This window comes from Zeus faber (genome assembly GCF_960531495.2).
Source record: "Zeus faber genome assembly, chromosome: 20".
In the NCBI taxonomy this organism is placed as follows: domain Eukaryota; kingdom Metazoa; phylum Chordata; class Actinopteri; order Zeiformes; family Zeidae; genus Zeus; species Zeus faber.
This window is the reverse complement of record NC_137207.1, coordinates 23789926-23812598: the sequence shown is the minus strand read 5'-3', so window position 1 is coordinate 23812598 and position 22673 is coordinate 23789926. Positions and strand designations below refer to the sequence as shown.

At 46.8% G+C, this 22673-nt stretch overlaps 1 protein-coding gene across 1 annotated transcript in view; it reads right to left on the bottom strand.

Annotated features, from left to right (window-relative positions):
• The window catches only part of sdk2b (sidekick cell adhesion molecule 2b), a gene marked incomplete at its 3' end in the record, with an annotated part of 96718 nt that overhangs the window by 54621 nt on the left and 19424 nt on the right, over nucleotides 1-22673 (bottom strand). The window contains exons 4-10 of the mRNA XM_080020748.1: nucleotides 14042-14175; nucleotides 10861-10972; nucleotides 8919-9109; nucleotides 3912-3995; nucleotides 3198-3392; nucleotides 1694-1810; nucleotides 221-388 (exon numbers count right to left, since the gene is read on the bottom strand). Of these exons, the coding sequence (XP_079876874.1) occupies nucleotides 221-388; nucleotides 1694-1810; nucleotides 3198-3392; nucleotides 3912-3995; nucleotides 8919-9109; nucleotides 10861-10972; nucleotides 14042-14175 (1001 nt within the window). The remainder of the gene's footprint in view (nucleotides 1-220; nucleotides 389-1693; nucleotides 1811-3197; nucleotides 3393-3911; nucleotides 3996-8918; nucleotides 9110-10860; nucleotides 10973-14041; nucleotides 14176-22673) is intronic.

Below are 22673 nucleotides of genomic sequence, written 5' to 3'. Positions count from 1 at the left end.
AAACACTCTGTCCCCCCGAAAGAACGTCCCGGCCGAGGAGCCGCCCCCGGCACGTACGGCCCCGCGGCCGGCTTCACGCACATGGAGGCGTGCAAAACGGGGCCGGGGCGGGGAGGGGATTCCGGCCCGGCCCCCTCGCGGCAAACACACCGACGGCCCCACCGATGTCCCCCCTGGCCCCCCCGTCGGTCCCCGTCGGCTCCCCCCCAAAACGACTCACCCCACACCACCAGGTCGGCCGCCGCCTCGTCAATGCCCCGGGAGTTGCTGGCCATGCAGGTGTAGGTGCCGGCGTCCGAGATGTGGGAGGGCGAGATGAGCAGGCTGCCTGACTCCAGCAGGGTGAAGCGGGGCAGCTGCACTGAGCCGCTGGCCAGGACCCGCTCACCTACGAGGGGGGTTAAGAAAATTGGAAATGAGGGATCGAAAAGGGAAGCGTTACTGTCCCCCCCCCCCCCGAGCGGCGACTGAAACACGATCCACACTGAAATGCAAAAGCGGGAGGAGGGGTCAACGTGGCGTAACGAGTCATGTAAAACCACTTGTAATCCACGGAGCGATGAGCGCACTGTGCACGGCCCCGGCGTTTTTTCAACCGCCGCAGAACACTCTTATCACGGAAACTGTCGCGTTGCAAGGTCAAAATTGCGAGCCTGCACTAATTCTCATTCGTCATCAGTTCGCGCAGAACAGAGGTGATGAACTCCGTGTTGATCAGGGACCAGCTCCGCTTTCACGCCGAGAGCGAGAGGCGTTCGCCGCGACGAAGGGTTCGACTCCTTTTTGGGAGAGTCGGTTCGCGGCGAGACGCTCGGCGGAAGGAGTCTGTCCGTCCGTGCGTTCGATGGGGTGGGGGAAATGCAGGGCACGGTGAGCGAGGGAGGACGTCCCTCAACCATGAACCAGGGTCAGAGGGGTTCGGTTCGGCTCCGAGGCCGTCGGTGGGATTCTCACGAGAGTCATTGTATTCCGTGAAAATGATTTGTTTCGGCGAAATGCAACGAGTAAATCAATCACATTCAAAACGAACTGAGGCAAACGCCTGGACCTTTGCGTTTTTAATCTAGTTGAATGTAGTTCTTTTGGGTTTGTAAGTTAAAGATGAACTCGCCCGCCCACTCTTTTAAAGGGCACTTATTATGCTCCTTTTCAACAAGTTAATACGGGTCTCTGAGGTCCCCAAAACATCTATTTGAAGTTTGTTGCTGAAAATATCGCTCAGGTTATGCACTCTAGCCATTGTAGCATGCCTCGAAACCATCCTGTTCCGAAACGGGCGGTTTCTGTGTGTGTCGCTTTAAATGTCAGTGAGCTGCCACGCCCCGAGCTCCGGGAGCCAATGGGCTTTGAGCTTGGCTTCCGGGTTACGTTGTATTTAGTCTGTAAACTGTCACTGGTTTCACCTCATCAGTCGGCCAAAAATCTCTTTCCGAACAAATTTGAGACAAGTACAAATATATAAATAATAAATAATATTATTATGATGATGATAATAATAATAATAATATAAGATTAAAAAATGTAAATAAATCCAGTCGCTGAATCTTCACTCAACTCAGATCTACAAGGCCTCATTTAAAAGACACCATGCAGGCGGGGAAACACTGCACTATACCGCGTGTGTGTGTGTGCGCGCGCGTGTGTGTGTGTGTGTGTGTGTGCGCGTGTGCGTGCACGCCGCCACGTGCGCTACCTTTCTGCCAGGTGATGGCTGGTCTCGGAGCACCCGAGGTCTCGCAGTGTAGGATTACAGACATCCCATCGATCACGGTGCTGTCCGAGGGTCCGGCCGTAATATTCGGAGCGATGCCTGGAGGAGACACGCACGGGCACACGCACACGCACACGCACACGCACACACACACACACACGCACACACACGCACACACACGCACACACACGCACACACGCACACAGAAGAAACACATGTAGAGACACAAAAAGTGTAGAAGAAAACACATCAACGGGGACATATGTGGCCCGCTGCTGCAACCCGCTGTCTAGTCAAGGTTTGGTAGATATGGAGTCGAGTCGGAGATTGATAGAAAAACAGAGGGATGAGAAAAAGTGAGAAAGGACGGGCACCGAGAGAGAGAGAGAGAGAGAGAGAGAGAGAGAGAGACGGGCCAAAACACCGCCCAAACAGCAACGGACAGAAAAAAAAACGAACAAAAAAAAAACACCAGAAAGAAGGAGGGGTGAAAATGTCCCGCTCGGCAAAGACGCAATAAATCACAGCCTTGACGGATGACAGAGAGCTGTATCACTCAAAGGGGAGAAGGGGGGAAAAGAGAGAGAGAGAGAGAGAGAGAGAGAGAGAGGGGTGGAGGTGAGGAAGAGTGTTGATATCTGGAACAGGGAGTAGAGGGAGGAAAGCGTGAGGGAGATGAATGAGCGGTGGAGAGGCGGGCGTGATAAGATGGCATCTAGAAGGAGAGAGAGAGGGATCAGAGATAGAGGGATCAGAGAGAGAGAGAGAGAGAGAGAGAGAGAGAGAGAGAGAGAGAGGTGGAGCTCGTAGGATTTCATGGATCCCCATAACGCCGCGTTGAGTGAGTGGAGTGAAGGCGACGCAAACTGAGACAGAGCGAGGGAAATTAGACTCCGAAAAGTTGCCGAGCTGCCGTTGATTTCCACGTCACGTCGGGTGACACCTTCAAGTCGCTCGCAAAACGATGAACGTAATCCAACGTAAACACAACCGGCAATGTCACTAGTTGAGTGAATACAGGGTGAACTTAAGGAACCGTGGTAGGAGTTGTGTATATATTAGATATACAGTATATTAAAAGGCACACAATATATTCATATATTAACTGTTGATTATAAATTAAAGGAAATATAATTATAATATTATAATATCATTTTTATATAATAATATAAAAAATGCAATAATTAATCATATTGTTATTAAACAAAACAAACAAACAAAAAATAATTATAATTATATATATATATATGTGTATTATTAGAGTACAGATACATTTAAACATTACTTAATTATCAAATAATTGTTTGACAAACCAAAAAACACTTTATTACGTTGCTGTGCAAATTGACTGCTAAGTAATGAACGACTGGACTCATTTTACAGTCCGAAATTAGGATTTTGGTCCCTGACATCAAGTAGATAATAACTAAAACTGAAACCTTATTAATATCATTATTATTTATATTTCATTTCAAGCCGGACTCACTGGTGACGGCCAGGTAGGTGTTGGTCTGGACCTCCCCCGCCAGGTTTCGGGCGAAGCACTGGAACATGCCGGTGTCGTCGGGCAGGAGGCCGTTGACCTGCAGGCTGCCCCCCACCAGCACCCGGTACCGGGGCGTCCGGACCGGGCTGATGGCCACCGCGTCCTTGTACCAAACGATGTCCGGCGCCGGCACGCCTGGAAATGCAAAATAATAAAAATGACAAACAATAATCAGTGGTGTAATAAGTCTGTGACTACAATACTTTTTAACCAACATTAGAGTTACAAACGTTTGAATATGAAAGGCTTCATGTTACACACTTTTGTCTTATATCCGATGGGTTCCCAAACAGGTGTCCTTGGCCCCCTAGGGGTCCCCCTGGGAATTGTAGGGGTCCGCAGCAAAATTATCTTTTATTTTTATTTTTTTATGGAATGATGTTTTCATTTTATTTTATTGCTCTGTATGAAATTAAAAATGTAAATATATCAAATATATTTTGTGTTTCTGCTCTCACTTATTAAATCATGGCTATAAATGGCTATAACTTGATTTTAAATGGAAAAATATTTCTTTAGGGTCAAATTTGAGTACATTGTGTGTGTATAAGACACACACACACACACACACACACACACACACACAGACGCACACACACACACACACACTCACACACACAGACGCACACACACACACACGCTCCCCCCCCTCACCTCGGGCCTGGCAGGGGATGTCCACCACTTTCTCCATCTCGGCCGTGATGTGTTTCTCCGGCTCCTTAATAAACTGTGGCGGCTCTGCGATACAAAACGTGATTAGTTTAGTTCATACAAATGTATTACTGAATTATTACAATATCTACAATGTCTTAAGTAACTACAATGTAATTACTATATGCCTTGGGGAAGGAGCTGATAGTTGATAGTAACCAAACTACTACAAACCCCAATTTCAATGAGGTTGGGACGTTGTGTAAAACGTAAAGAAAAAACAGAATTCAATGATTTGCAAATCCTTTTCAACCTATATTCATTTGAATACACGACAAAGACAAGATATTTAATGTTCAAACTCATAAACTTTATTGTCTTTTTGCAAATATTCACTCATTTTGAATTTGATGCCTGCAACACGTTCCAAAAAAGCTGGGACAGCGGCATGTTTACCACTGTTACATAACCTTTCCATTGAACAACACTCAATCAGCGTTTGGGAACTGAGGACACTAATTGTTGAAGCTCTGCAGGTGGAATTCTTTCCCATTCTTGCTTGGTGTACGACTGCAGTTGCTCAACAGTCCGGCGTCTCCGTGGTCGTATTTTGCGCTTCATAATGCGCCCACGCATTTTCAATGGGAGACAGGTCTGAAATTGTGCGTTGAGAAACGATGTTCTTAAACTCTCGGACTATTTGCTCACGCAGTTGTTCACAAAGTGGTGAACCTCGCTCCATGCTTGCTTGTGAACGACTGAGCCCTTCGGGGACGCTCCTTTTACACCCAGTCATGACACTCACCTGTTTCCAAGGAACCTGTTCACCTGTGGAATGTTCCAAACAGGTGTTTTTTGAGCATTCCTCAACTTTCCCAGTCTTTTGTTGCCCGTGTCCCAGCTTTTTTGGAACGTGTTGCAGGCATTGAATTCAAAATGAGTGAATATTTGCAAAAAAACAATAAAGTTGAGTGAGTTTGAACATTAAATATCTTGTCTTCGTAGTGTATTCCATTGAATATGGGTTGAAAAGGATTTGCAAATCATTGGATTCTGTTTTTATTTACATTTTACACCACGTTCCTACTTCATTGGAATTGGGGTTTGTAAAATAATCACCAACAACAACAAAGAAAGAATAATTGGTTGATCGCGTACGAGCGTTCTTGAAGGGAATTTCTTTAGAAGAGAAAAAGTCTGAAAACAGTAACTCTAAATGATTCCTTTTCAGAGCGGTCGCTGTTCCTGATTTCCTCCACTTCCTCTTTCCCAGACAATGTTCAATTAAATAAAAAAAATAATAAAATATAAAAACAACTTCAAGGGACAATTATTGAGGCAGGCATAGCAAAAAAGAATGGACCAACGGGACATAAAAAGACAATACATGACAGACAGACAGTGGCCAAGTCAAATTGTCAAATGTCCAGCAGTAGTAATAATTAATAAAGACTCCTGAAATGCAAGAGAGTGGTGGCCGGCATAATGGGTGTGTGAGTGTGTGTGAGTGTATGTGGAGAATAGTCCCAGGCAAGGGAGCAGGAGCTGGCCAGGAGCAGACTGGCGTTTAGTCGGCGAACACACTCATATGTGAAGGTTGCCTCCGCCTACCCGAGGGCAGCCATTCGAAGGCCCTGTGCAGGACATGGCCGGGTCCCGCCGGACGGAGTGGGCCTCCTGGAGCGTCTGCGGGTCATGAGATGAGATCAGGGACCGGAGTGGGCGGCCAATGCCTCTGGAGCAGGTGGTGTTCACTGTGCTCTGGAGGCGCCGCTCGTCGAGGATTGTGAGAGAACGGAACCGGGTAATGAATGAGAAGGTTGTTGCGCTTTCGATGAAGCAGGTTTAAAATGTTGTGGGGATGTTACTGCTTAGCCCAAAGGAGTTTAGCTCCCTCAAGAAATACTGACGCTGTTGGCACTTCTTGTTCTTGTTGATCCTCTCTGTGTTGGCTTCAAAAGGCAGCTTGTCATCGTTGACGGTGACAGTATCCACTGGTCCCCCATGAATTATGGCGGCAGTCCTCCCCACCCCGTGCTTGTAGAAGTCCACGAACATCTCCTTGGTCTTCAGCTCCAAACAAGAGCTCTCACACCATTCCACAAACTCACCGAGGGCGGGCTCCGTGATCCTCGGCAGGCGCTAAGAGCAGGGAAGTATTGTCCGCAAACTTCACTGGGTGGCAATTAGGATGGAGGCTTCGGCCGTCATCTGCCAACAGGATGGACAGCAGGGGCGGGAGGACACAGCCCTGGGGAGAGCCAGAGGATGTGCGCCAGAGGTTGGAGAGGCTCTTGTTGACCACCACTTTCTGTGTTCTTCTGGCGAGGAGGTCCACGATCCACAGAAGTCGCTGGTGATCCAGGTGAAAGCAGTTGATGGCAGACGAGTCAAGTCAGCAGAGCCGAGTGCATGTTTTTGGGCCCTCTAGGTGTTTATGAACAGAGTCTAGTATGAAACATTTGGTAGCGCCGAACCCTCTGTCGACGCGATACACAAACTGAAGCAGGTCCGTCTGTGCGGCTGTAGCGTTGGCGATGTGGCTTCTCACGATCCGCTCGAAGGCCGGGGAGGTAAGGGCTACAGGTCTGAGGTCATTCAGGACCTTGGGGCTGCTCTTTTGGGGGATGGGGATGATAGTGGAGTGTTTCCATGCATGTGAGACTGTGCCAGTAGCTAGAGAGCTCTGGAACAACTGCTGGAATACTCTGCTCAGCACAGTGTTTCAGTGTTATGGCCGCAGATATTATCTAGGCCAGGGGCTTCTTCAGCCTGTGTCCTTTTCAGGCACTTTACCGCAGTGTTGGCGTTGATAGTGATGGGGTCACCCGGGGTCAGGCTGCTTATGGTGTCTGCCATTAGTGATTGGTGGTCTTTCCAAAAACCTTGCGGAGAAGGAGTTGAGATCATTGGTGAGGGATTCATCAGTACTCCCAGCCACACTGACAGGTTTGGAGTCACTAATCCCCCGCCAGGGCGTCTGGAGGTCACCCTGTTTGAATGTTGTTTAATTTTTTTCTTGCAGGCTACTTTAGACCTGTCCATGGCCTGTTTCACATCCCTGTTCACCTGTTTTTTTGTGTGTTTTTTTCTCCAACATGGATCCAGTGAAGTATAATCTTTTACTTTTGTTGAGAATAGGCTGCAGGTCTTTCGGGACCCGCGGTTTATCGTCGGGAAAAATGGTGATTGTTTTGCTGGGGATTCATTGCATTTAGCTGACGCTTTTATCCAAAGCCACCTAAACTTATTCGAACATCGACGGGGTTAAGTGTCTTGCTCAAGGACACTACAGCATGCTGGCAGGGGGGATCGAACCAGCAACTTTTAGATTACGACCAGCTCTACCTCCTGAGCTACCATCCCCATGATGTTGTCTATACAGGATACGTAGGACGAGACAGTGCTGACTTGTTCGTTTCGAGTCTGATCTGGTTCTCAAAATACGGCCCAGTTTGTACACTCTAAACACCCCCTTAACACGTCAGTGCCCTGCACAGTCCACAGTTGAATGGACTTGACCACTTTCTCTGTTCCCTGTCCAACTGGTCTGTATCCCGGTGCAAGGAGAAGGGAATTCTGGTTAGCAGTTCCAAAGGGAGGGAGGGGCAGAGATTTGCAGGCACCTGGGACTGAACCATAGCACTTGTCAGGAACCCTGTCAAAAACGTGTGGCGCACGTGATGTATTTCTGGAATCTTTTCAGGGATTTTTCCATGGAGCCATAGCTGAAACCTCCCAAAATAAATTTTGGGGGGGAGGGTCGGGTGAAATCAGTTACAGTCTGTTGCCTGGTTGGACTCCTCCGGTGCGCGTCGCCTTGCTCCTTGTTTGGAATTTTGCCAGCGTAGCTCCGCCGGGACATTCCATACATTAGTCAGGTCGCTTCTCGGATCCTGTAGGTGTAGGAGAATCTGGGCTGTCGGTCGCCACCGAGTAGATTGTCCTTTGTTTCTCAGCCACAGGAGGCCAATTGAGCGACGAGCGGCTTGAAATCCAAAACACCATGAAGTCGACAGAATAAACAAACACTGTGTCAGAACTGGAGCGGAGCAGCGCCCCCCGTTAGGACTCTTCAAGGCTCCCTTCTTACGACGTTACGGCCGTATTGAGCTCATGTGAGCCGAGACTCCAAACTGTACATTTACCGATGCGGTTTTCCGGCCGCGGGATCGCTGTTGACAACATTTGTAACAAAAATTTTAATCGAAGCTTTGAAAGCAAACCTTCCGTTTCCCGGGGAGTGAGGGTGAGTAATCCCACCACCTCACTCCCTCTCCGACTTGAAACACCATCGTGACCTCAAAAACATCAAAGACTTCCCAGGGAACAAAGGGAAAGTGACTGGAGCAAGTCTATTTAACAGTTTCTTTGAGGCGCCCATTAACTTCTTTTTTTGCCTTCCCCCCTTTTAAGTCAATGACGACCTGCCACTTCACCATTCCTCCGTCTTCTTGCAGAGTCATTCACATAACGCGCCTCATAATAGAAGCCAGGGACGGAAAATGGAAAATGACTTTTCCTGGGAAACCCGTAAAACTATACGCCCCAACGGCATTTTCTTTTTTTACACCCGTTACCCGTCTGTAATAAATACATATGTGATATTGTCCTCAATTGGATCCTGGAATAAAGTCTTCAATCATTTTCTCGTCACGTACGGCTACAGATCGGCATCACCGCATCCGAAATAAGGCCCAGGAGGACTGTTGCTAAGTTACTAGTCCGTGATTTGATGTTTTATATATATTTCTACTGTGAGGTACAGCATTTCCTCTGAGCGGATATAGGCCTATACAATTTTGGGGGTGTTTTGTGGATTATTACATCTTCCAGTTCTTTGTAGGTTATTGTCAGCTCGGTTACAGGGGTAGAGACCAGACCGATACCGGTTCACTGACTCTCTAGATTTAATGTTTCCAGCGTTTGTACCCAGTACATGAAGGGATAATCGCAACGTTCTATCCCAGAACTGTGGATAACATCAAGTGTTATCCACAGTGTTCTTACCTAGTACGTGCAGGTAGGCACCGGCGCTGACGGAGGGCACACTGCTGCTGCGCAGGACGGCCTCACACTCGTAGTATCCGGCGTCGGCCACCAGGGGGCTGAGGATGGTCAGCCGGCGGCTGTAGTCGCTCAGGCCGGCGGTCACCAGGACGCCGTTCTTACGCCACGAGATGCTCAGTTTGATCAGGGGTCTCCAAGGGCAGAAATAAAAAAAAAAAGGTTCATTACGAGCCAGAGCAAGAGTTGATGATGTGGCTCTGTTCTGGGTTCTGGGGAGCAACCCTAACCACCCAGGAGTAATAAAGCTGGCTTTACACTGAATCCGACAAACGGCAACTCCTCACCGGAAGTCCATTCATTCAACCTACATACCTATCCAACCGACTACATGCCTACCTACCTACCTACCTACCTACCTACCTACCTACCTACCAACCTACCTACCTACCTACCTACCCACCTACCTACCTACTAACCTACCCTTCTACCTGCTTAGCTACCCACCCACTCACTCACTCACCCACCCACCAAACCTTCTACCAAACTACCTACCTATCCAACTACCTGCCAACCCAACTACGTACCCACCCACCCACCTATCAACAAACCTACCCTTCTACGTACATACCTTCCTATCAACCTACCCTTTTACCTACCTACCTAACAATCCACCTACCTACCTACCTACCGACCTACCTACCTACCTACCTATCTATCTATCTATCTATCTATCTATCGATCTATCTATCTATCTATCTACCTACCTACCTACCTATCTACCTATCTATCTATCTATCTATCTATCTATCTATCTACCTATCTATCTATCTATCTATCTATCTATCTATCTATCTATCTATCTATCTATCTATCTATCTATCTATCTATCTATCTATCTATCACTCTATCTATCCATCCATCTATCTATCTATCTATCTATCTATCTATCTATCTATCTATCTATCTATCTATCTATCTATCTATCTATCTATCTATCTATCTATCTATCACTCTATCTATCCATCTATCTATCTATCTATCTATCTATCTATCTATCTATCTATCTATCTATCTATCTATCTATCTATCTATCTATCTATCTATCTATCTATCTATCTACCTACCTACCTACCTACCTACCTACCTACCTATCTATCTATCTATCTATCTATCTATCTATCTACCTACCTACCTACCTACCTACCTACCTATCTACCTATCTATCTATCTATCTATCTATCTATCTATCTATCTATCTATCTACCTACCTATCTACCTATCTATCTATCTATCTATCTATCTATCTATCTATCTATCTATCTATCTATCTATCTATCTATCTACCTACCTACCTACCTATCTACCTATCTATCTATCTATCTATCTATCTATCTATCTATCTATCTATCTATCTATCTATCTATCTATCTCTCTACCTACCAACCTACCTACCTACCTACCTACCTATCTATCTATCTATCTATCTACCTACCTACCTATCTATCTATCTATCTACCTATCTATCTATCTATCTATCTATCTATCTATCTATCTATCTATCTATCTATCTATCTATCTATCTATCTATCTACCTACCTACCTACCTACGCAGTCACTCACTCACCCACCCACCCAACCTCCTACCTACCCACCAACAAACAACCTACCTACGTACCTACCTCAATATTTCAATGACAAATGACAGAGGCATTTGTTTTTCGAAAGGGGACTGTGCTTAATAAGTGACAAGTGGATAACAAACATTTTCGAACAACAGATTTGTATCTGTGGGGGTTTTTTTTGGAAGTGAAGGAAAGAAATGGAACTTTCCATTCTCACTAGTGATTTCTTTTTGAGTTATTTCTGTTGTGGAAACCACGCTGCAGGACCACTGTAGTTGCTACCCTTCCAGATCTGTCCGGGAAGCTCAAACCATGCTCACCGGGCGTTGGCCACACACTCCATGGTGACCTCCGACGTTCCCGTCACCACGCTGGTGTTCCTGGGAGGGATAATGATAGTCGGAGCGATGGGGTCCGCCGGGCCGCCCACATCTAGACGCCGTGGACAAAACACACACACACACACGCGCACGCACACGCACGCACGCACACACAGGTAAAAGCATCACTAGTCAGCTCTCCCCTACAGAATACAGTATATACAGTAGTATATCTGTGCAGCTCTGGACGGCGCTGGTGCAATTTATTCATTTTCCCAGCAGTGAGGAGGGAGTCTGAGTGGGAGCGGTTGCTTCATCCTGATGAAGGATCGCAGCTGACCTCTGCTTATCATAAAAAACGTGTTCTGACATAGATATGAGTAGGCCTGGACAAGGTTACTAGCTCGCTGGAATAAGATTGGTAAGGCTGGCAGACATGGAGAAGAGATACACATGGAAAGCCAAACTAAAATGTAAGCCAAATGTAAATGTAGATATATGGTCACAATTTACTTTCATATGTGATTTCATTTGTGTGTGTGTGTGCGTGCGTGTGTGTGTTGAGATGTGTCAAGTCCGCCATAATCAACACTGGGGGTTTTTCTTCTCTGTCATTTATTTGCTTTAGGTTTATCTTTACTGCTTGTTGTTCATGGTTAGTCTTTCTTAATGGTTAGTTTTCTTTTTATTGTTTATTGTTTGTGATTGGGTTTATTGTATATTACTAATGTTTTGAGCTGATGGTTAACTTTTAGGTTTATTGTATTTCTATCATTTTTTACCATTCCATTAAGTTCCATTTTGGTATATTTTATAGCTTTTTGTGAAGTTTTAGGTTTCTGTTAATTATTTATCATTAGGCTATTATGTGTCGACATTTTATTTACCGTCCATTGTTTCTTTCTGTCGTTGACTGTTTATTGTTTTATAGTGTATTTTATAGTCATTTATATTTATTTAAACTATATTTCCAATTTTTCAACTTATTATTATGTATTGCATGTTGTAATTTTCTTTGTACTATTTTTATTCCTCTGTCTATCTATCTATCAATCTATCTATCTATCTATCTATCTATCTATCTATCTATCTATCTATCTATCTATCTTTCTTTCTATCTTTATCTCCATTTAACAACTCTGTCCATTTAACTCAGCCATTGTGTTCCCTACTCCTTCCTTCCAGAAGTTTTCCAACTGGACAGCATCATTTCTTTAACCTTCTTCCCTCTCTCTTCCCTCCCCAGACTCGAGGGAAGAAGCTTGTGGGAAATGCAGAGTCAGGGGCCTCGCTGCAGGAACAGCTGCTGTATACACACACACACACACACACACACACAAATACACAGTCGTACAGTATACATGTGCATGCGAGTACCTACGTACACACCATGTGTCTGTGTGTGTGTGTGTGTGTGTGTGTGTGTGTGTGTGTGTGTACTGGAAGTGTGTTTGCATGTTGGGGTTCCTTCACATCCTTCTTCACTTACCTACCCGCCTACCTGCCCCAGGTGGACATCTGTATTGGTATATAACTATTAGAGTAGAACAATTGAACTGAATATATGTCCTTCACATCCTACGAGTGTGTGTGGGCATGTGTGTATATGTGTGTGTGTGTGAGTGAGTGGGTGTGTGAACATGTGTGAGTGTAAGTGTGTGTGTGTGTGTGTGTGTGTGTGTGTGTGTGTGTTCCAGGGCCAGTATAATAAACTACCACTCTACCACTGTTTTCCATATGCGCCCGGGGCTACAGCCGTTCCCTCATATTGTCCAACCGCAATATCCTGAGCCTCCATACCTTAGCTGCTGTTTCTCCTTCACCTCCACCCATTAAACTCCATCCTGGGGATTTCGTGTCATAATATTGTCCCCGTTAGGTTTGCTCTTGATAATTCACTCTGCCAGCCCCGAATTGCCCCGATTTATAACGCCGTAATACCTCCGTCCCGGGGTTCATTGCAGGCAGCTTGTACGTCAGCGTTGGAAAAAAAATTATTGAGCAGCGCTTTTCTTCCAGGCGCTCTACAGTGGAGAGTGCGAGGAAAAAGAGAAAGACTTTCTCTCCTGACCCCCCGCCCCCCCACCTTGCATGCGGTGTATATATATATATATATATATATATATATGATTGAATGCCTAGTTATGGAATCCAATCAAATTGACGGTGTTGGCGTTGGTGTTCGCTGTGGCCTGGACTCAATGGGTTTAATATTTCTTTCATCCCCCAATCAATCACACTCCTCAACAAAGACACGGACAGAGCATTCAGGGAGTAATGATAAAACTCTGGGTGTGATAATTATGATGAGCTAGTGTGTGTGTGTGCGCGTGTGTGTGTGTGTGTGTGTGTGTGTGTGTGTGTGTGTGTGCGCAGACTCCCCTCTATTGTTGTACAGGTTTTGATCTGGAGTGTGAAGATACTTCAGCATTGAATGTTCTTTTTTGTTCTGTACTATTTTCTGTGCTTTATCATCTCTGTCTTATTAGTATTTTAGTGGTTCTACTTTTTATTGCGTTTCCATCTTTTATTTTAAGCCTCTATCTCTTGGGATGCAATGATCCTCTATGTGTGGATGCACTGCATTATGTGCTATACAAGAATATGACCAACCCTGGGTCTACTTACTTACCTACAAACTCACCTACCCATCCATCCACCCACCTACCCGCCTACCTACCCATCCATCCACCCACCTACCTGCCCATCCACCTACCTGCCCACCCACCCACCTGCCCAACCAGACCGCACCCACCCACCCACCCACCGATCGACCTACCAACCAACCAACCGACCCACAGTACCGACCCACCTCTGTTTGAACGCCTGTCTTTCTTTTCCTCAACGCTCCTGACTGCCCATCGAGAAAAGATTTTATTATTTTTTTTGTCCGTTTGTTTTCCCCGGTTTTGTTTTGTGTTCGAGCAACCTATCTTGAACAGCAGCACGTGGGAATTCTGTCCAACGTTGCGTGGACGGCTTTTGTACGCCAAGCCAAAGAAATAAATACATGTTGGTCCAGCAAAGCAAAGTAACTGCTGCGTTGTGCGGATCAGGGCAATAAAATATGACATATATTGGGGGGGTGATGGTGATGGTGATGATGATGGTCGGGTGTGACGGTTTGTCCTGAGGTCCTATCAATGTCGCAGCAAACATCGTGCGTGCGACTGTGACTCACTCTCCACCGACAGGGTGATGGGCTGGCTGGTCTTGTTCTCTCCGTTCTTGTCGTTCACCGCCTGGACGTAGTAGCGCCCGGCGTCCGGCGCCACCGTGGACAGGATGACCAGGGTGTTGTCCAGGGTGATGGCACTGCGGAGAAAACAAACGTGGAAGGGATGGGAAGGGGCTGAGAATTTTGTTTGCGAAGGGGCTTACCTCTCATCTCCAGCGTCGCAATGGCCACAAACGTGAGTTTTGGCCGAGCCGCATCGCCGCGCGCTCCACAGAGCCCGCCCCCACGCCGTCGGGGCGATTTGAGGGGGTCAGGCTGTGCACCGACCGGCGATGTACTCCTTGGCCACGCCCCCCACCAGGGAGCCCCACGGAGGTGAATGGACAATCTCGGTTCCACAAACAAGAAACGGCACTGGTGACCAATAGAGGAATTTTTCCCGGAAAAAGCTCAGAGGCGCCAATTTCATCTCCAAGGCGCTCCGTCTGGAAATGGAATTGAGATTGTCCATTCATCCCACGCTGGCGGTGCAGCCCGGTCAGCACCTCACGACTCGCCTCGATTGCCCTGCTCTCGGACAGAAGAAGTGCGGGAATTGTTTTCCACGGACCGCATGACAACCAGGGTGGTATGGTTTTGGCGTTTTCGGCTATCTTAAGCGCTTGGAGTGGTGGCGGGGTTATATAAGCGCCATGTAAGATGCAGTCCATTTGCCATTTGCCATTTAAATCAATTTGCAATCCCTAACGACTACCTATATTCCATGGAAGACTGTGGGGAGCGAGAAAACCGCCCCGAGGAGAAAAAAGAGAGTTTCCACGGCTAAAAATTGACGTTGAATGAATCCATGTCCTCTGAGGGAGGATCTTGCATGAAACATACATTAGATATGTTAATTTATAGGTCAGACATGTATAAACCATGCTGGGGGTGGGGGGGGGGGTGCCAAGCTTCGCAGTCTCAGTACAACTCAATCTCCCCTGGAAAAAAAAAAAAAAAAAAAAAAAAAAAACCCAGACGCAAATGAGTGTGTTGTTTGCCCCCATTCGCGATCAAAGCCTTCCCGAAAATCCAGGGACGAAAATGGCTGATGGGTTTCCATCCCGCTCATCAAAGCGCGCGGGGGCCGTCTAATTGGGACTAAATATGTTTTAACCGCTGCAACGCGTCTGCAATTGATTTCTTATCTCGCCCGCTTAACAGGGGGCTACGCCATATTTTCGCATTTGAATTGAATTGTGTCGCTCGGCGGGCATCGATCCACGCTGTGCGAGGGAGGGGAGGAGGTTCACGTCGACTGTGGTTAAAATATCGACCCCCCCCCCCCCCCCCCCGCCCCCCCCACCCCCAACAAAATGCTCGTATTCGCATTCTGTTCAGGAACAACACGGCTCTGCATAATGAAGCTAAACGCTGAACGGGCTGTTTGTACCCTCTACCTCAGCGGACTGCTTCTCCGCGCGCTTCATTTTCAGAAAATAAACGAAGATTGAACAAGTGCGTGAACAACAGCCTCACGGGCGTCGCAGACAGCGGCTCCGATGTCACAGAAACACACAGTTGTCCCTGGGTCTACCCAACCCACCCACCCACCCACCTCAGGGGACGAATAAAATACTGCTATCTATCTATGTATCTATCTATCTATCTGTCTATCTGTCTATCTATCTATCTATCTATCTATCTATCTATCTATGTATCTATCTATCTATCTATCTGTCTATCTGTCTATCTATCTATCTATCTGTCTATCTGTCTATCTATCTATCTATCTATCTATCTATCCATCTATCTATCTATCTATTCCTTTCTTAATCTCTACTACCAGCAGACACCGGCAGACACTTCTCCACCGAAGCTAGGAGACTCCTCACCACGAGCCCTCCACACCCTGGATGGATCCTTGACTGCTGGAACAAGCAATGGTCCGAGTCAACCTCCACATTGAGGAAGTTCATCAACTCCCCTTCAACCAATCCACCTGGGCGTGACCTACCACGGGATGCCTGGGTCAACCTCAACAGGCTGAGCTCTGGAGTAGCAAAGACCCAAACCTATCTGCATATGATTGGAGTGTCTGCCACAAATCTCTGCGAATGCGGAAAACCACAGTCTGTTGAATACATCATTGATGAATGCCCAATCTTCAAATCACCACATGGAGTCAGCGGCCTCATTGAACTGGATGACGATACCACTTCTTGGCTAATGTCCCAATTGCCTGTGTAGCCTGACACGAACGAACGAACCGGCAGCTCTGAACCTATTAAAGTCAAGCAAAACTAAAATATGACTGAGTAGCAACCTCGGGATCTAATCTTGGAACACACAGTACTTTATTGTTTGTGAATAATTTGCTTCTGGATAAATACGGAGCTTTGACCAGCCCTCACGCTTCATTCATTCACCTTAACACCTGCACCTGCCTGTGCTTACGTCAAGCCTCAAACCCCGTGTTGCTGTTTCAATCACGCTGAGCACCTCCAGCTCCTTCGCTTCCACCTCCTCACCACATACTGTACACACACACACACACACACACACACACACACACACACACACACACACACACAGACACACACACACACATACACACACACACACACACACACACACACACACACACACACACACACACACACACTTAATGTCCTCACAATCAGAATGTCCGACTAATGCAGGTGGTGAGGTATAAATCAGTGGTCAGGTATAAACACACACAGGCACACACAGGCAGGGGCACGGGCACACACACACACACACACACACACACACACACACACACACACACACACACACACACACACACACACACACACACACACACACACACACACACACACACAGACACACACAAATGATTATGAAGACACAAGAATAAATGTCCTCACAATCCCAATGTCCAATGTGCTGGTGGAGGGTTCGGGTATACACTCAAACACACACACACACACACACACATACTTATGGAAAGTTTTAAGATCACTTTCACATCATGATGACACTCAAAATCCAAATGCCCGGCTCACGCTGGCAGAGTGTTTGGGTTGCACACACAAACATACACCACAACCACTCCACTCCTCCAAACACCACATGGACTGCAGCGGGTTACGGCTCCAAGGCTAATGGCACAGCATTTATGTCGGCTCATATAGCTACTAAAATGCTGCGAGCGGCTACCTCTGTATCGCTATAATCGCTGTTAAGATGATTTACCAGGTCCATCTTCGGACTGATTGATTTTCAAATACGGCCGAGCCCCGCGGAGCCCCGAGGACCCGATTCCGCGGGGCTCATTCGGGATTGCCGGCACGTCGTGGGGACAGAAAACGGTCCTCCTGAAGTGGGGGCTTATGATCCGCTGTAAATATTTAATGCTGGCTCCGCTGCTCGTAGTGACATCCCGGACGCCCGGCCATGAATTATGGATCCCTCCAGGGACGGGGCGGAAGTGTCCGCAGCACTAAATGAATCCCAGGGCGACTCCCGGGGACCTTTCCTCAAGAAAAAAAAGAGGAGAGGACACGACTCGCACTCGGGGCCTTAAACTTCTTGAGCCGCTGCCAGAGAAACACGCTGTAGTGAATATAGAGAGTGGGTGAGTTATCGGAGGCTTTAAAAAAACAACCGCCTGCAAGGGGCCAAAAGTGTTTTTCTCTTTCGACTAGCCAACATAAAATTTACTCTCAGCTTACTCTACTCTAAACCTCCACTTTCCCTCAATGGCCATTTTCATAAACAGTGCAGGCATCGAGTGATTGGCGCAAAAAGAGGCGTAACGGGTACCTGGAGTCGAAACTTAGTTTTATATATCACTTGAAAGCCCTTGACGAGCTCCAACTAAGTGGTAAACGGACGCCGTCGCCATACTTTTATTTGTGCAAATATAGATTGAAAACATGAAAAGCGGAAGAGTTAAATTGACTTTGGCGCAAAGAAGGCATAAATGCACTGAGCTTTTTGTTTCTGCAACTATCAATTAAAAACAGTGATTCACTTAAGCCTGACCTATACACAAGTATAAGTGGTTCACATATGCTGTTATTAATGGAATAATTACATTACATAATAATGACATTACATTACGCCATATGGCTTTAGACGTCCAGAACAACTTGCAATGAGTGCATTTTGCCACAGTATCTGTATATCACAGTCACAGCTAAACCTCTTCTAAGAATAAGTACCATTAGTAGAATTATTATTATTCAGTTTAATAACATTTCAATTTTTTTCTAATTACAATCAATCAAAAGTTTGTGTTTTTTCTCGAATGTAAAATCCTGAAAATCTCAGTCACACCCTGAGCTCGAACCCTCAAACCACTTGTTCATGCGGAACAAACCACAGTCCAAGTCCATTTATAATGGCTTTCTTCCATTAAAATGGGTCTTTTCTATGCTCCGCTGTTACTTCTTTCCTCCCAAGGTGTACACAAACACATACCATGTCCAGTCCATCTGGCCTTTATCTGCATATAACCCCGCACAACCCCTGACTCCAAGGAAAAAAATTAACATTTGTATTTTCTGATATTTTTTCATTCTGCATTCCGCATTCTACACACCAAGGGGGAAAAAAACTGCAGAAATTTGACTATGCCAATATCAATAATTCAGCTGCTCATCAATTTGTTTGCAGAGGTTGTTTGCAAGGAGATTATTTCATATTTCCCGAGTATTTTCTGTGTTTTTCACTTTGGTTATTCCCTCTCCTTCTGTCCGTCCGTCTGTTTGTCAAAGCCGCTCTATGTATTACTGCCGCTAACGATGGCTTAGCGCTTACCTGTCGGGCTGCGGGGATTTATCAGACCACGGGGCTGGGAAATTGGCACGAATCAGACGTGCGACAAGCAGGGCTGCGTGCTCGCAACGCCTCACGCCTCCGCTCAATACATTGCGGCGACGGCCCCGGCCAAAATCAATCAATTAAACAAGAGATGTGGATTTCGAGCGATATTCACTGTAATTACGGCCTCAGAAGTTGGATAAACAAATATATTTTAAGAATGCCATCAGCCCCACAGCTCAATGAAAACCGAACACGAGTTAGAACGTTTTTCCCCTTTCCCTCATGGGCCGACTCAGGTTTTAACTTGGCCGCCTGGAAAACACATTCGTCTGTGCAACACGAAACGAGCGACTCATTTAATATCGATATTTGATATCGGTGTGAATGAGGAGAAGGAACCAGTCAAACTTGTCTGTTACGAGCAGCCAATGATGGCAGCAGAAGCCATGATTATGGAGCTAGATCACAATATAGTCCGGTGCCTTGAAAGTCTACATGCAAATCGGGGAAACACTGAACACCGGGAGGTGCATATCCAGGCACTGCACATGGGTGTTTACTTTACTGTCTACTCCAGGTTTACACAATGTGACAGAGCCGGGTCCTTGTTGTGCCACATACAGGAGACCACAGGGGGAATGCGATGGCATCCGCCTTCGGCACTCCCTTTCCGCTGGCCCGTGAGGTGGCCCTGCAACCTCGGTCGGCAACCTCAGACCTCCATTACGCCCCAGACAAATGGCTCCCGCCGGGCGGCCGGCCTCCCCCGCCCCCCGGGAGACCGAGGATGTCAGTGGGATCAAGCGTCTCGCAGGGCCGCGCGGGGACATAACTCAAGCCTCCAGCCGGCGGCGGCTACATCGGGTACAGGGGGGGACGTGGTGAAATGGAGAAAGAGCGGAAAAGACGGAGCGACGGGTAAAGGCCAGGAGAGGAGGAGGATGAGGGGAGGTGAAGCGGCGGAGGGTGTTGCTCGGGGGAAAAACAGCCACTTGTTTTCCCACCGGGAGCGCGAACTAGAGATTTGTGCCTCGCTGCTTGACTTTGGTTTCCCTTTCTTTTTCCACAGCACCGGCGGTTGGATTACCTCCACCCGAAAACCAAGGCAAAAAAAACAAAAAAAACAAAGCCCTTGCCTGTTTGACGCCAATATCAAAATGAAGAGCTGCGGCATACCCCCAACTATGCAATGCACTCTTATGCAACGCAATCATCAGCCCATTAATAAATCATCTAAGGTCACTTCAATGGAATGGAACTGTTTGGTTATTCTCCTGCTCGTCGCCCATGGGTCGGGTCGCTCCCAAAGAGAGTAAACTGCACAGCAAGTACACGGCCCAAATGTATTAAATATGGATGGCGTAAAGAAGAGGCAGCCTTTTAAGCTACTGCTCAGTAATAAAAAATGTTTTCCTTCCTTGAACAGACGCCGATAAACAACTTTCCATCGGAAAGCCCGCCCCCCTTCCTCCGTACCTCCGCATCTCGGGACCCCAACGCTGATTTCTATCTACTACTATCGGCCCTTTCTCCATGCTCGGGTTGTTCATTCCGGACAAAGCCCGTTGTTGTTGATGTCCGTCCTTGACTTTTTCACGATGAGCGCGTTACCGGATTAACCTCTAATGGGGGTGAGCAGGTCAAAGCTAAATGAAGAGGAAGGGGCTATTCACTGGACCTGGTGACTAATGAGGAATCCATCGCGGACTAACAATGGCGAGGCATCGCAGGAGAGCCCGTTAATTGATCGGTGTATCTAGAGCCGATTTCTCAGGGTGTTCACGGTGTCCTCTCTGTGACTTCTGCCAGTTTTGTTCTGGCCAGCTCCTTCTATCTTCTGACACAGTGGTTTCCAACCCGGGGTGCCAGACCCCCATAGGGGGTCACCAGTGATGGCGCATGGGGCGGGCATTTTTGAGAACCATGAATATAGGATCAAATGTGCAGGAAGCTGACACCCTGCAACATGAAAATACAAACTATTTCAGAGAAAAATGTTGGACGCTTTGTACGTGACGCAGAGAAACACCGAGTAATGGAACAAGTTTATGTCCAAAGGGTGAAACATCAGATGCGACAGGTTCAGTGGTACTATCTGCGAAATGGCGCACCTCCCGGCAGCAATTTCTGGCAAAATGTGCTCACTGGAGGAGCCACTGCTTATACTGCGCATTAAGTCTCCAATATAAAACAACAAATTACAGCGGCCGGCTGGAAAGAGGCCCTTTCAATTGCATTTCCATTCACTAAGAGAAGAATTATGACAATTAGGCCATAAATAGGGGCTTTTTTACCCAGAGCCCAGCCTCATGCCACGCATCACAAAGAGGTCGGAGCCCAGTCGGCAGCACCGCCAGAGCAAAGACGAACACATCTGTCTAGATGCCACAGATCCATGGTCAAAAAGGGATTTTGAGGGGAATAACTATTTCAAGTTTAAAGGGAAAATTGAGGCTAGTTTTCAGTTGGCAGCGAAAAAACAGGGACATGACTCGAGTGTTTGAAGACGGCCGAGGCTTTGAAGAAAGACAAGGGTGGTAATGAAGAGGCTGCCTGTCTGAAACTACAATGAATGATCACAAAGTAGTGTTTTCTTTTTTTTTTTTTAGAGGGGGATATAAGAACGTTGATGTTTAAACTGAGACAGCTCGTGAGGTTTTCTTTATTCGTGCCAAATAAAAGAAGCGCTGCACTAAGCAGCAGTGCAGAGGGTCCTCACAGAGACCACACCGGGAGGGAGCTTTGGCAGGGGATCCAAGATGGGGGGGCTTTTAAACACACCTATTTGAGGCTCTCTTTATTGGGCATTGCCAGGGGGTTGCCAGGTCCACTTTCAGGACGCCATTATGGATGACGTGCTGGCCACCCCTGCTTTCAGTGGAGTGTCCTGTCAAAATATTTTGGGTGGTGCCCAAAAAGGGCCATACATTAGCAGATTATTTTGTAGGAAATGCATGAATTTCCCCATGAGGATTAAGGTCAGTTAAGTGTTCTTATCTTCTGTACAGTGGTTGGGAGATGGAAGTCCAGTCCAATCAGTCCAAACTCCACGACTATGAAGTTATGAAGTTAAAGTGGTAATCCGTACGATTATTTTGTTCAAAAAAATCCCATATTAGATGCACTTTTCTTTCATTTTTTAAAAAGGTACCTGCGGGTGGCGATGGCATTTAGCGCCAGGTAGCGTGAAGGAAGAAAATGGCGAAATAGTACAGCGGCCCGTAGACCGAACGTGAAACACGCTCTGTGGTCCATTTTATGAGCTGCTACACTGACCCCGTTCTGGATCTGGATGAGTAAGTCAGTACTGTCTAGGTGAGACAATACCAATCAAAAAATATTACTATTATAATGATGAATATACAGGAAATCTAATGACAAACAAAAGACAATAATTACAAAGCCAAATCAAGAAAAATGTGGCTTTATATAAGATAGGATATCAAGAAAATTTCCTGTGTACAATAAACCGAAAGAATTAAGGCTAAACAAGAAATGTATGAGATTGTATGACAGAGGGAACGATAGATGGACAGAGAGAGAGAGACAGAGAGAGAGAGAGAGGATCCTACACTTTCCCCCTCATTGCTATTCTCCGTGGACCGCCGGGCCCCTGTGGTGTCTATTGTGAGGATGAAGAGCCGCACGGCACTATAGATCCACCTGCCTCCCATAAAGCCACAGGGACTGCCAGCACCAGGCACAAAACGCTATTGGCGACAATGTTTACAGAGAGAAAGAGAGGGGGGGGGGGGGGAGGTGGAGAGAGAGGGAGGTAGAGAGAGAGAGAGACAGAGGGGGGAGAGAGAGAGGGAAAGATAGAGAGAGACCGGTCCGCTCT